This window comes from Chiloscyllium plagiosum, unplaced genomic scaffold (genome assembly GCF_037043375.1).
Source record: "Chiloscyllium plagiosum isolate Xiang-an unplaced genomic scaffold, Cpla_swu_hap1 HiC_scaffold_4, whole genome shotgun sequence".
Classification (NCBI taxonomy): Eukaryota; Metazoa; Chordata; class Chondrichthyes; order Orectolobiformes; family Hemiscylliidae; genus Chiloscyllium; species Chiloscyllium plagiosum.
Genome location: NW_028270142.1, coordinates 42,531,363 through 42,543,667, shown reverse-complemented (window position 1 = coordinate 42,543,667; position 12,305 = coordinate 42,531,363). Strand labels below are relative to the sequence as shown.

The 12,305-nt window shown below is 42.1% G+C and overlaps 1 protein-coding gene across 2 annotated transcripts in view; it reads right to left on the bottom strand.

The window, feature by feature from the left end:
• Window positions 1-12,305, bottom strand: part of LOC122549248 (zinc transporter ZIP6-like) — a 40,636-nt gene that overhangs the window by 17,762 nt on the left and 10,569 nt on the right. For both annotated transcript variants that reach the window (XM_087986186.1, XM_087986187.1), the window contains exons 2-6: window positions 11,460-12,205; window positions 9,791-9,959; window positions 6,273-6,442; window positions 4,048-4,194; window positions 2,892-3,003 (exon numbers count right to left, since the gene is read on the bottom strand). In XM_087986186.1, the coding sequence (XP_087842312.1) occupies window positions 2,892-3,003; window positions 4,048-4,194; window positions 6,273-6,442; window positions 9,791-9,959; window positions 11,460-12,203 (1,342 nt within the window). In that variant the 5' untranslated portion in view covers window positions 12,204-12,205. The remainder of the gene's footprint in view (window positions 1-2,891; window positions 3,004-4,047; window positions 4,195-6,272; window positions 6,443-9,790; window positions 9,960-11,459; window positions 12,206-12,305) is intronic.

Sequence of the window (12,305 nt, the reverse complement as noted above, 5' to 3'; positions counted from 1 at the left end):
TAAAAGAGATATGACCATTCTACCCGATCGAATGCCTTCTCTGCATCTAGGGAGACGACTAATCCCGGTATTCCTCCCTGCTAGCAGACTTGTACCATGTTTAACACTCTTCTAATGTGATCAGTTGATCTGTGACCTTAATAAACCCTGTCTGATCCTCTTTTATAATGAATGGTAAAACCCTCTTCAATCTTAATGCCAACATTTTTGAGAGAATTTTAAAGTCCACATTCAATAAGGATATAGGTCTGTACAAACTACAGTAATCTTGGGCCTTTCCTTTTTTAAGAATGAGAGAGATATTTGCTTCTCTCAGAGAAGGTGGGAGGCTACCGTGTGAATAATTATACATGTCTATAAGTGGTCCGCCAATTCGTCTATAAATTCTTTATAGAACTCAGCCTGGAATCCGTCTGGTCCGGGCGCTTTACCGCTCTGGAGCTGCCTCACTGCCTCCTGGATTTCCTGAGTTGTCAGGGGGCGTTCAAAAGCGACACCTGCTCCGAGGTTAGGCCTGAGGGGGCCAGATTTTTAAAAATAGACTCCAACTTCCTCGTTCTATCCTCACAGTCCTCCGACTTGTACAATTCGAAATAGAATTTTCTAAAGGCTGCAATTCAGAATTCGAATTCAGAAAGGTCGAGGGACAAAAAATACATCGATTCTGACACTTGTGTGGATTAGAATAAAAAGTAAAATCTCTACCATCGGGGTGAAGATACCTCCACACATCTACCAGCCCCAACTCCCTATATAGATCAGCCAATTGCCTAGATCTTAGAGATATACTTGCGGAGCTCCTAGGTATCCTGTCCACCTCGGGGTTGATAATACAATTAAAATCTCCCCCTATAATTGTGTAACGCACCCAGAGAGCCATCAACTCGGAAACTGCATCTATTACAAACTTAAAAGGATGTGCCGGGGGGCAATAAACATTCAAAATCCTCTCCATATATTAATATATACCATCCAGACTCATCTTTTATCTGGCTTAACATTTGGAAGGGAAGATTTTTCTGGATAAGAATGGCCACTCCCCTTCTTTTTGAGCTAAAACATGAAAAGAACACCTTGCTAAATCCACCTGTTGCAACTTCAAGTGCTCCTTATCAAGTAGATGTGTCTCCTGTAGAAAGGCTACATCAACCCTCTTTTTTTTAAGACTTGATAATATCTTTTTCCTTTTAATTGGCGAGTGGCTCCCCTTGACATTCCAAGTGCACCATTTAAACGAATGACTAGCCATGATTCTTCAGGCAAGTCCGAGAACCCCCCAGGAGGAAGAACCCCACTCAAAAGGCATTAAGTAGAGACCATAAACAAGTCACATATAAAAATAACTACATCAAAACAGCTAAGAACTACTCCTTAAAAAAACATAAGATATAATTAAAAGGAGACTGTCCCCCACGTCCACAGGAGGCACTCCTACCTTCCAGTAATTCCACCATAACACCTCCCAGCTGGAGCCATACTCTCGGCCCAGACATTACAAAGTGAGACAAACACATGCAATATTTTATAATACAAGAGTTAAAAGTGGGCGACCAGCCCACCCCCTCCATATTACTACCTAGGCACTCTTAACAAAACAGCAACATAAAATAAAATACATAAAATTACAATCCTAGCAAATATTAAGGGACAAAATAAAACTTAGAAACATCCCCCAACAATTGGATAAACCAAGCGAGTTATAGATAAGAGTCAAAAGAAAGAAACCCACCCTACCCGAGGAAGGATGGAAAAGAGAAAGTGGGAAAGAGGAGGAGAAAAATCAGAGGGGGGGCAAAATAAAGTCATTAACAATATAGTTGAAATCCATCAGTCTACTTGAGAGCATCTGGCGATCTGAAGTTGTACGCAGATCCTCCATGACTGAAGGCCAGCGTTGCCGGGTATTGCATGGAATATTGAATACTTAAATCCCTCAGATGCTTCTTTACCTTGTCAAATGCCTTCCTCTTGTGAACCACAACCGGCGAGAAGTCCTGGAACAGCATTATTTTGGAACACTTGTATACCACGGCTTGGGGATCCTTCCCCAAAACTCTGGAGGCCTCCAGCAACATTTGTTTTCCCTGTAGTGCTGAAGTCGAACTAGGACTGGGTGGGAGGGCTGGTCCGACCTGGGCCTCTGCACAGCAATCTGGTGGGCCTGCTCAACCCGCATCCGGCCCAGCTCAGACTCCAGCTTCAACAGCTGTGGGAGCCATTGCTGCAAAAAAATCAACAAGCTGGCCTTCTCCTCCCGTTCGGGAAGGTCCAGCAACCAAATATTTTTCCGACAATCTCGATTTTCGAGGTCATCGATATGTTCTTCTAAGGCCCGGACTCGGCACTCCAGAGACCAACCTGTCCCACAGAGGATTCAGCAGGGATCTTCTGCAGCATGACCGAGATCCACTCTTACCTGGACCGAGTTTCTTCAATCGACGCGTTGATCTTCTCTCTGAGCTTAATAAACTCCGAGATCAAGTTCGCCTCTGCAGGTAAGTCTCCCAGGGCGGCTGCGGACGTCTCTGTTGGTCCTTGCCTGTTTCGAACTCCATGATCCTATAACTTTGATCATTTTAAAATCTATCAAACTGCTAAAGTTTGATGCACAATAACCAAACCTGCTGCGAAAAGGCTATTTTAGCAGTTTAGAAAGTGAGGGGAGGGTTGGTACCACAATTTGCCTGGGTCCTGGGCAGAGCTCAGCAAACTCAAACCTACTGGGCCGCCGCCATCTTGAATCCCCCACTTGATTAATTTTGATTAGAAAACTGATAATAAAACACACACTTGAAAGATAATTAACCTAGTCTAATCACTAAACAGAACCACACAATTTCAGCTACTGAAGAACAAGTACAAGAGATGCCAGAGTGATCTGGATGACTCACCGGCAAACTGTTTAATGTCTGGATTTTCATCCTTAGATAACTGCTGAGATTCATGAGGCTCTGCATTTCTATCAGGATCAATCTCCTGATCATCTTGACTAGATTTCTTGTGCTGTTTAAAACAAAATTCAGTTCAGACATTGTAGAGATACTGGACTTTAAGAATGCAATTAAAGAAAACAGACAGCTAAACAAATATTGACATGTTTATCAAAGTAATTTTCTATATATATTAACCCTAGCTTTTCCAGTCACCTCACATTGCTAGTACAGTTCTTGCAGAGCCTGACAGAATAGATACAGGAAGAATGGTTGCATTGGCTGGGGAAGGAAAGAGCTGTCTAGAACCAGGGAAGTAGTTTAAGAATAAAGAGGAGGCCATTTACAAGCGAGATTAGCAGCAATTTGTTCACTCACACGCTGAGGAATCTTTGAATTCTCTATGCCAGAGGGATTGTGGAAGCTCAGTCTTGAGTATATTCAAGGCTGAGATTGACAGATTTTGAAACATTAAAGATATCAAAGAATAGGGCATTGCGTAGCAAATTGTACTGAGATACAAAATCAATCTTGAATTGGTTGAAGAGCAGAGTACTTTTATCCTACTGAATTGTCTTCTGCGGCTCCTATTTCCTATGTTCAATTCTAATAAATATAAACAGTATTCTACTGCAAGGCAAAGACTTTAACTGTGCTAGTTAAGATACTTTCATCAACTAACCACTAGTGTGAAGCAAATTAGAATGAAGGGCACCATACAGAAATTCCTGTTCTTGATTCATAATCCAAAAGTAAAGAAGTTGGATCGACAGGCTGATCATTCAAATCAATTACTGTAATAGCACATTGAGAACAATGGCATGCTACAGATTATGAAATCTGAAGTAAAAACAATGCTAGAAGCATTGCTGGACAACTGTCTGGCAACATCTGTACAGAGACAGAGAAAAACTGTGTTAACATATTGATAAAAGATCAATCTGAAACATCAGTAATGTTTCGCTCCCCAACGACGCAGCCTGACTTGCTGAGCATGTACTGTGTTCACACCAGTACACCAAACCTTCATTTATCAATTAAAGCTCTGAATTACCATTTATCATTAGAAAAGGTTCCCTTATTAATATTAATGACAAAATTTCATTGCAGATCCTACCTTCTTTTTACCTTTGTACAGTTTAATCAATGTAATAAGATGTTCAATAAGAAACATAAAATAAAGACCACCAAGAGCAGTGAGGCCTTTCCACACAGAATCCAAGTAATCCTGGTCTTCTACATCATGATGATGAACACTTTGCGACTGCAAAATAAAAACATATTTACTAATTAGATTAGATTCCCTACAGTATGGAAACAGGTCCTTTGGCCCAACACCTTCCACATGGACCCTCAGAAGAGTAACCCATCCAGACCCATTCCCATACATTTACCCCTGACTAATGCACCTAATACTATGGGCAATTTATCATGGCCAATACACCTGACCTGCACATCTTTGGATTGTGGGAGGAAACTAGAGCACCCAGAGGAATCCCACGCAGACATGGGGAGGATGTGCAAACTCCCCACAGACAGTTGCTCGAGGCAAGAATCGAACCCAGGTCCCTGGTGCTGTGAAGCAGCAGTGCTAACCACTGAGCCACTGTGCCGCCCCTTTCTGGGTGGGAAAGTAGCAATGAAAATTCTGGAATATTAAAAGACCAGTGTCCATGAACGTGTTTGGAAGGTTAACATTTATTATCCATCCCTAATTTTCCTCATGACAGTGATGGTAAGCTGCTTTCTACTGCTGTCCAAATAGTGCAAATTCCAATATTCTTGTGCAGGTCTCCATAGTGAAAAGACAGATTTGCATTTATATAACACCTTGTCTCAGGATGTATGACAAGAGTGACTGCACATTAGTGTAACTTGTCCATGCCAGTATTGAACACTGAGAATGTACCTCTGCTTTTCCTTAAATGCAAACATTCACTCCAGAGCATGAAATTTGGGTCTTACTTGCATCACATCTGAAAGAGTGAGTCTCTGGCAATGTAATACTCTCTCAATACTACAATGGAATTTTAGACAAAAGTACCGAATGTACTTTTTAGGGATAAAAGGATCAAGGGATACATGGAGAAAGCAGAACAGGATACTGAGGAGGATGATCAGCCATGATCGCATTGAATGGCAGAGTAGGGTCAAAGGGCTAAATGGTCTATTCCTGCTCCTAATTTCTATGTTTCTATGAAACTAAACCTAGCAAATTAGATAGAATCAACAATCAATGATCACCTGAGAATCTGAAATTAACAGGATTTGAAATGAAGTTAAAGGATTTGGAACTAGAGACCTTGGTGAATTCTAAAAGCTAAGAGCTACCAGAAACGAACCAGGGCAGGTCTGGTCTTATGCAGTTAAAGTTAGGGCCTTGAAGAGTTTGGCTGAACAAAGAGACCTAGGGGTGTAGGTGCTCAGTTCTTTGAAATTGGAGCTTCAGATAGACGGGGTGGTGGAGGTGGTGTTTGGCATGCTTATCTTCATTGGTCAGAACATTTAAGTACAGAAGTTGGCATGTCATGTTGCAGCTGTACAGGATATTGGTGAGGCCACCTTTGGAATTCTGGTCAACTTTCATTAGGAAGAATATTGTTAAACTTGAGAGGGTGCAGCAAACATTATCAAGAATGTTGCTAAGACTGAAGGGTTTGACCAATAGGGAGAGGCTGAATAAGCTGGGGCTTTTTTCCCATTGGAGATTAAGAGGTGAACTTATTATAAAATCATAATGGATATGGATAGGGTGAATAACCAAGGTCTTTTTCCTAGGGTGGGGCAGTCCAGAACTTGACAGCAGAGGTTTAAGATGAGAGGGGAAAGATTTAAAAGGACCTGAAGGACATTTTTTTTTAAACAGAGAGTGTGGAACGTGCGTGGAATGAGCTGCCAGAGGAAATGCTGGAGGCGGGTACAATTACAACATTTGAAAGGCATCTGGATGGGTAGATGAATAGAAAAGGTTGAGAGAGATGTGGCCCAAACGCCGGCAAATAAGACTAGATCAGATTGGGATATCTGGTTGATGTTGATGTAGATGAGTTGGACTGAAGGGTGTTTCTGGTGCTATATGACTATGTAAATCACACCACTAACTTCAGAGAAGATCACGATAACCATATGCAATATCTTCTTGTCAATATTTTATGAAGCAAACAGATTATAAAATAACATTTTTTGAAACATTACAAACAGCCTTTTGAAGAGTGGGTCCAACAATTTAATCAGATCAGTAAATGAAGACAACCTCATATGGGGCCCGTGGATTAACTAAGTCGCTAAATGGCAACACAATTTTGAAAAATATTTTTATATATATATATAGATGATACATACATGTGGCAAGAGATGTAAAAATGCATCCCCACTAAGTGTTCCAACAGCTAAAGCAACCAAGAATGTCAAGAGAAACTTGAAGAATGTCTTATTTATTAACGGCATGAAGATTATACCCAACAGGGACAGCAGACTGATGGTGGTGACAGACACAAAGCCTCCGATCCAAGCTGTCAGAAGACAAACAGAATTGAAGATACTGCATATCCCAAAATAAACTTTAAAACATTTTAATCAGATATATTACATTTCTTGCAAATTTTCTATTCTGCCCCATCAGGGTTTCACATAAAAAAGCATGACAACAAAATAGTTTCAATGCAGGAAGTCATTTGGTCCATTGCGTCTGTGCTAGTCATCTGAACAAGTAACTTCTCTAACCATACTGTTTTCTGCTCATTGCTATGCAGATAATGTTATGCTTCTTTTCTGAAAGCTTTGACTGATTTGATTAGATTAGATTAGATTCCTACAGTGTGGAAACAGGCCCTTCGGCCCAACCAGTCCACACCGACCCTCCGAAGAGTATCCCACCCAGACCCATTTCACTCTGATTTATGCACCTAAAACTATGGCAATTTAGCATAGCCAATTCACCTGATCTGCACATCTTTGGACTGTGAGAGGAAACTGGAGCACCGGTGGAAACCCACGCAGACACAGGGAGAATGTGCAAACTCCACACAGACAGTCACCAGAGGCTGGAATCAAACCTGGGACCCTGGTGCTATGAGGCAGCAGTGCTAACCACTGAGTCACCGTGACGCCCCACTAAACCTGCCTTTGTCATACTCTCAGGAAGTACACTTCAGACTTTATCCATTTGCTGCACGAGAAAGTTTTTCTTCTTGTTGCCATTGTTTCTTTTGCCTTAAACAGCTTAAATCAGTGCCCTCTGGCTTTCAAACCCTCCACCAAAGGGAACCGTTCCTAATTAGTCTGTCCCGTCTCCTTCATGATTTTGAGCATATCTATCATATCTCCTCTGAACATACTTATCTCCAAGGAAAACAGCCCCATATAACTGAAGTACTGATAAAATGATGTTATCTTTCACTGAACTGCTCCAGGTTCTTAGATTATGCAGGAATTACTTCTTATTTTTAGACTATTGGTACTTGTCTATGATATCAATGGTGCTCTAAGTACAGAAAGGGCAATTCTCGACATTGGTAATTTGTTAGCAATTTAGTGTGAAGATTCAATTTGGTCCAATGTGTCTCAGCGCCTGAAAACACTCTGTAAAGAATGTTGAGAAAGATAGAGGTATAGATGTTATCCCCAAGTCAGGGAGATCAGGACTAAGGTCCAAAACTGTACATTTGTTAAAGGAACTCAGGAGAATTTGGAACTCACTACCATAGAGAATGGTCAAGGTAAATAACATGAATGCATTTACGGGGAAGCTCAGAGAACATACAAAGGAGTAAGGATTCGAAGTGGTGGGGGATGGAATGGAAGAGTGGGATGCCCTTGAGGACAGTTCATTGTCCTTGGCATTAAGATCATAAAAAAGGTAAAAGGGAAAAAGGCAGCACTGTAGGCTACTTACATTCTAACATAGTCACACAACACCGAAATAGGCCCTTTAGCCCAACCTGTCCATGCCAACCAGGTTTCCTAAACTGAACTAACCCCGTTCTCCTGCATTTGGCCCATATCCTTGAAACCTTTGTATCCATGTTTCCGTCCAAATGTCTTTCAAATTTTGTAATTGTACCTGCCTCTATCAGTTCTTTTGGGAGCTGGTTTCATATACACACGCCACCCTGTGTCATTCCTATCCCAACTGAAATGACAGTGAACCGCAAGTACTTATAATAAAAGGGGATGAGTAGTAAATAGATGGAAGAACTTTTCGTAATCAAAGCCATGAAAGATTATGTTATTGACACCAAAAACTGTAAACTAGAAAAGTGGATACAAAGAGAATATTTCCTCGTGGGAAAGACCTTAACTAGAGGTCAAAATGTAAAGTTATCACCAAGAAGTCCAATAGGCAATTCAGTAGAAACATTGCTATTCAAAGATGGTTAAGCATGTGGAACCAGCTACCGTAGGGAGTGGCTGTAGCACAGGTGCTACTCTTTTGCGTGAGGGGGAAAATTCCCTTTCTTTCACTCAGGGGATGGACCAATTTCAGAAACCTAATGTTTAGCAGAGTACTAAGCATGAATTTCAGAAAAAATGCCAATAATTCAATAATTTAAATGAGCAAATAATAAAGATGGCCATTTTAAAAATGCCACTTTACAGTACTGAGTAAAAACGTTTTTTGCCTTTTCTGTTGAGAGAGAGAGAGAGAGAGAGAGAGAGAGAGAGAGAGAGAGAGTGAGTGAGAGCGCACACATGCAGGCAAGACAGAGACACACAACACACCAAGTGCTGATCATGAGGTTTGGGATGGGGATGTGACAGGGGCTGAGTGCCATTAGGACTATGCATTCGCACCTAGTGGCACACACACAAAGCTGGCCTTGGTATAATTTATAAGAAAGTAAGCTAAATGTGGGTTAACTTTCAGGTTGGATTTTATTCCTCTCCCTTACAGCACTGTGGATAAGGTTTTAGGAAGAGACTGTACTTTCATTGTGTTCACGTTCCACACACTCCCACCTTCTCCCACAAAATACCTCTCTCCCATTTATCCCCTTTCTTTACCTTGCATGTCCTACCTCTTACAACCTCACTCTACCTCCAAAGCTCTCCCCACTCACCGTCACTCCTATCCCTCTCTCTATACTGCATCCTCACGCCAAACTTCTCCCACACCTGTCTCTTCCTCCTTTCCTCCCCACAAGTTCTGATGAAGAGTCACCAGACTGAAAATGTTAACGCTGTTTTCATCCCAAAGAGGTTGCCAGACTTGAGTTTCTCCAGCAGCTCTGCTCTCCTCCCCATTATTCCCAGGCTGTCCTCCCTCCTTCCTCCCCTTCAATCCCAAAAATGTCCCACACCCATTATCCTCCATTTGTTCCCCATCCAATCTCCACATTTCTGCACCTCCGCACCCTCAAACCTCCCGAATCTCATACCCATGCCCTCCACTCTCCTCAAACATCCTCACCCATGCTCTCTACACCTGCTCCCGAACTTGTTGCACCACCCCATACCCTACACTTGCCTCCAACCTGATGCTCCCACGACCACCTTGCAAGCCCTTCCTCTCACCTCCCTCCCTCCCACACCTACTCTCCGTCATTCCATAGCCTCTCTCTTGCTGTCCCCTCCCACCAAGTCCTCCCCTCCTCCATCAGCCTCTCTTTCACCTGCCATCCTTCCTCCCACACCGACACTCCCCTGCCCTCCCTTCTCACTCCCACAACAAACCTCCCCCTTTCACATGCAGACACACCCTCCTCCCTGCACACACCCTCACTCCCCGTTACATGCCTATGCTCTCCCTCCCACCCTTACCTACACTCCCTATCAGCCACCCCAGTTCCTTCACATGTTTGCTCTTCCTGCATGCATCCCTCCCTCTACACATGCCCTCCAAATTAAATAACTTTATTCACCTGCCCCAACAGTGGAAGCGGAGTATTTCTCTTCAGTTTTGTGTGCAATACAAGCCTTGCTTTCAATCTGGTCCAGGAGCGCAGGACAAATGTAGCCAAATTGCTCTGCATCAAGAGTCATCTGTGGGGTCATTCCGTGAGATGAAAGCAAAGTGTCTGCATTCAGGCACTGTAGGGATCATAATCATGCAAAAATTAAAAGATCCACTCAACAATACAATAGCCTTGCTTTTCCTCTCACCTAGAATTCCTTTCTTCTCTCATTGTAAACCACTCAAAACTATGCAACCCACCAGTTTAAACTCGGTGTTGTTTGGATACATGTGCATCTTTAAGGTTTTTGCAAAGATCTGTAGCACGGGTTGTGGATGAGATAGTTGGTTAGCTCGCTCTGCTGCTGGGTTATTGTTGTTTGGTCCTGCTTGGGTACATATGCATCATCACAGAGCAGGGCAGTCCAGAGACTTAGTTGCACAGGATTCCTGTGAATGACCACATTCCTGATAATAGGTAAATGATCAGAAACATAACTCTACCTTTCTTCTCCATAGATGCTGCCAACTGGTGAAGTCACACTTCCTGCTTTCATTCTCGATTAAAATCCACAGTATTTCATTTTGTAGAGAACAAGGAGTTTCTAGAACATATGCTCCATAATTCAATGCCTCAGTCATCCAGACCCTCCAGTTATCACTCTTGCTAACTTGAAGGACTTGCTGTACATATTTATAAGTGGCAGTACCAGACACAGTTAGTACAGTTTAGGACACAGCTAGTGTTAAAACAAAAAGGAACAATCATCAGAGAACAAGGGGGCCCTGGGTATCCTTTATTATGTTATTTACTTATTTTGCTCATGCAAGGGACATAAATCCATCACTGTTTAAGAAACTCAAGAACAAGCATCCAAGAAATCTATGGATGGTGAATTTCCAGCTTATAGAGTTCACTGCTTCCCACTTTAGAATGTAGCTTGACCAAGGGCACACTTACTTCCATACTGGACTATTCTAATATTCCCTGTGCCGATTTTGCATCTCCCACGCTCGAGAAACTTCAGCTTATCCAAACTCTACTGTCCATGTTCTAACTCTCACCAAATCCCATTCCACTATCACCTCTGTCCTTGCTGACTGGTTCCCAAACTAGTGATGTTTCAAATACAAAATTCTCATCCTTGTCTTCAAATCATAGCCTTGCACTCCTCTCTAATCTCCAACTGTACAAGACTTCAGTATTCCTCCAACTCTGGCCTCTTGCCCATCCTTGATTTTGGTTAATTTATCACTGGCTGCCATGCCTTCAGCTTTTGGGCCTTATGTCCGGAATTTTCTCCCAAAATCTTTCCATTTTCCTTTTCCCCTTTGAGTCCTCTTTTAAAACAGATCTGTTTGACTGAGCTTTTAGTCATATCTCTATGTCAGTTTTGGTTTAATAATATTGGTGAAGCACCTTGAGATGTTTTACTCTATTAAGGCTGCTACATAGATGCAAGTTGGTGTAACGTTAATACAGCTAACTTAAAATGACTTGTGGAGACATTGGCATAGTGGTAACATCATTGGACTAGTAATCTAGAACCCTAAACTGATTTTCTAAAAAGAATTTAAAAACACCAAAGCAAGACATCCTTTGCAAAGTATGTGCCCCAAGAGAAATGTGATCTTACCTCTTCTCCTTTCGGGTATTTATCTGTGTGGTTTTCAAGTGGATTACTTCTTTTTTGAACCTCATTACTGTCTTTGCGAGTAGAATCTTCTGTTGATGGCAAGCCAGACATTCTGGTGTTGTAACTATCAGTCGTACCAAACTCAGCTTTACGTTTGTCCATCAAATGTGTATTTGTTGTTGCTGGAATTGCACTGGGAGGACTGCGTGCTGCCCTCATGTGCTTTTTGGCTCCAGATTTATCTTCAGCGGAGACGCCGGATGGCGGAGTCACACCTGATGAATGGCTGTGCTTTGAAGAGATTCCAGTCTGTTTGGGAGTGGTTTGTATGCCAATTTTCAACCGAATATGTCGGCACCCTGGACAGCAGGGATGATGAATGTTTCCTTCTGCTGATACCGTATGTTTCTTTGAGACATGATCAAAATGACTGTGCCTGGTTTTAATTGTCCTGACTTCACCAACTCCGATATTGCACAGGAGTTTCTCTAAACCTTCCATCGTCAGGGTGCCATTTTCACCATACTGATCAAAAAGTTTTTGCAGATAGTAGTTCTGTTCAAACATCGCTTTATTTCTGTCCAGACCTGTATTGGTTGCATCTGGAAGAGGAAGGTGGCCATGTTCACCAATTGCTGTGCATTCGGTATCATGATCAACGTGACCACAGCTTCCGTTCCAAAATGAAATCAGCAGGCAGGTCAAGAAAAAATTGAGAGGTAGATATCTCATTACCCAAATCATTCCTGCCACCAAGAAGAAACAGATTAGATTTACATACTCAACTGATTTACTGCAGAGACTACGTAAACAGCAATGCAGCACCAAATTAAGCAGATTATTTTC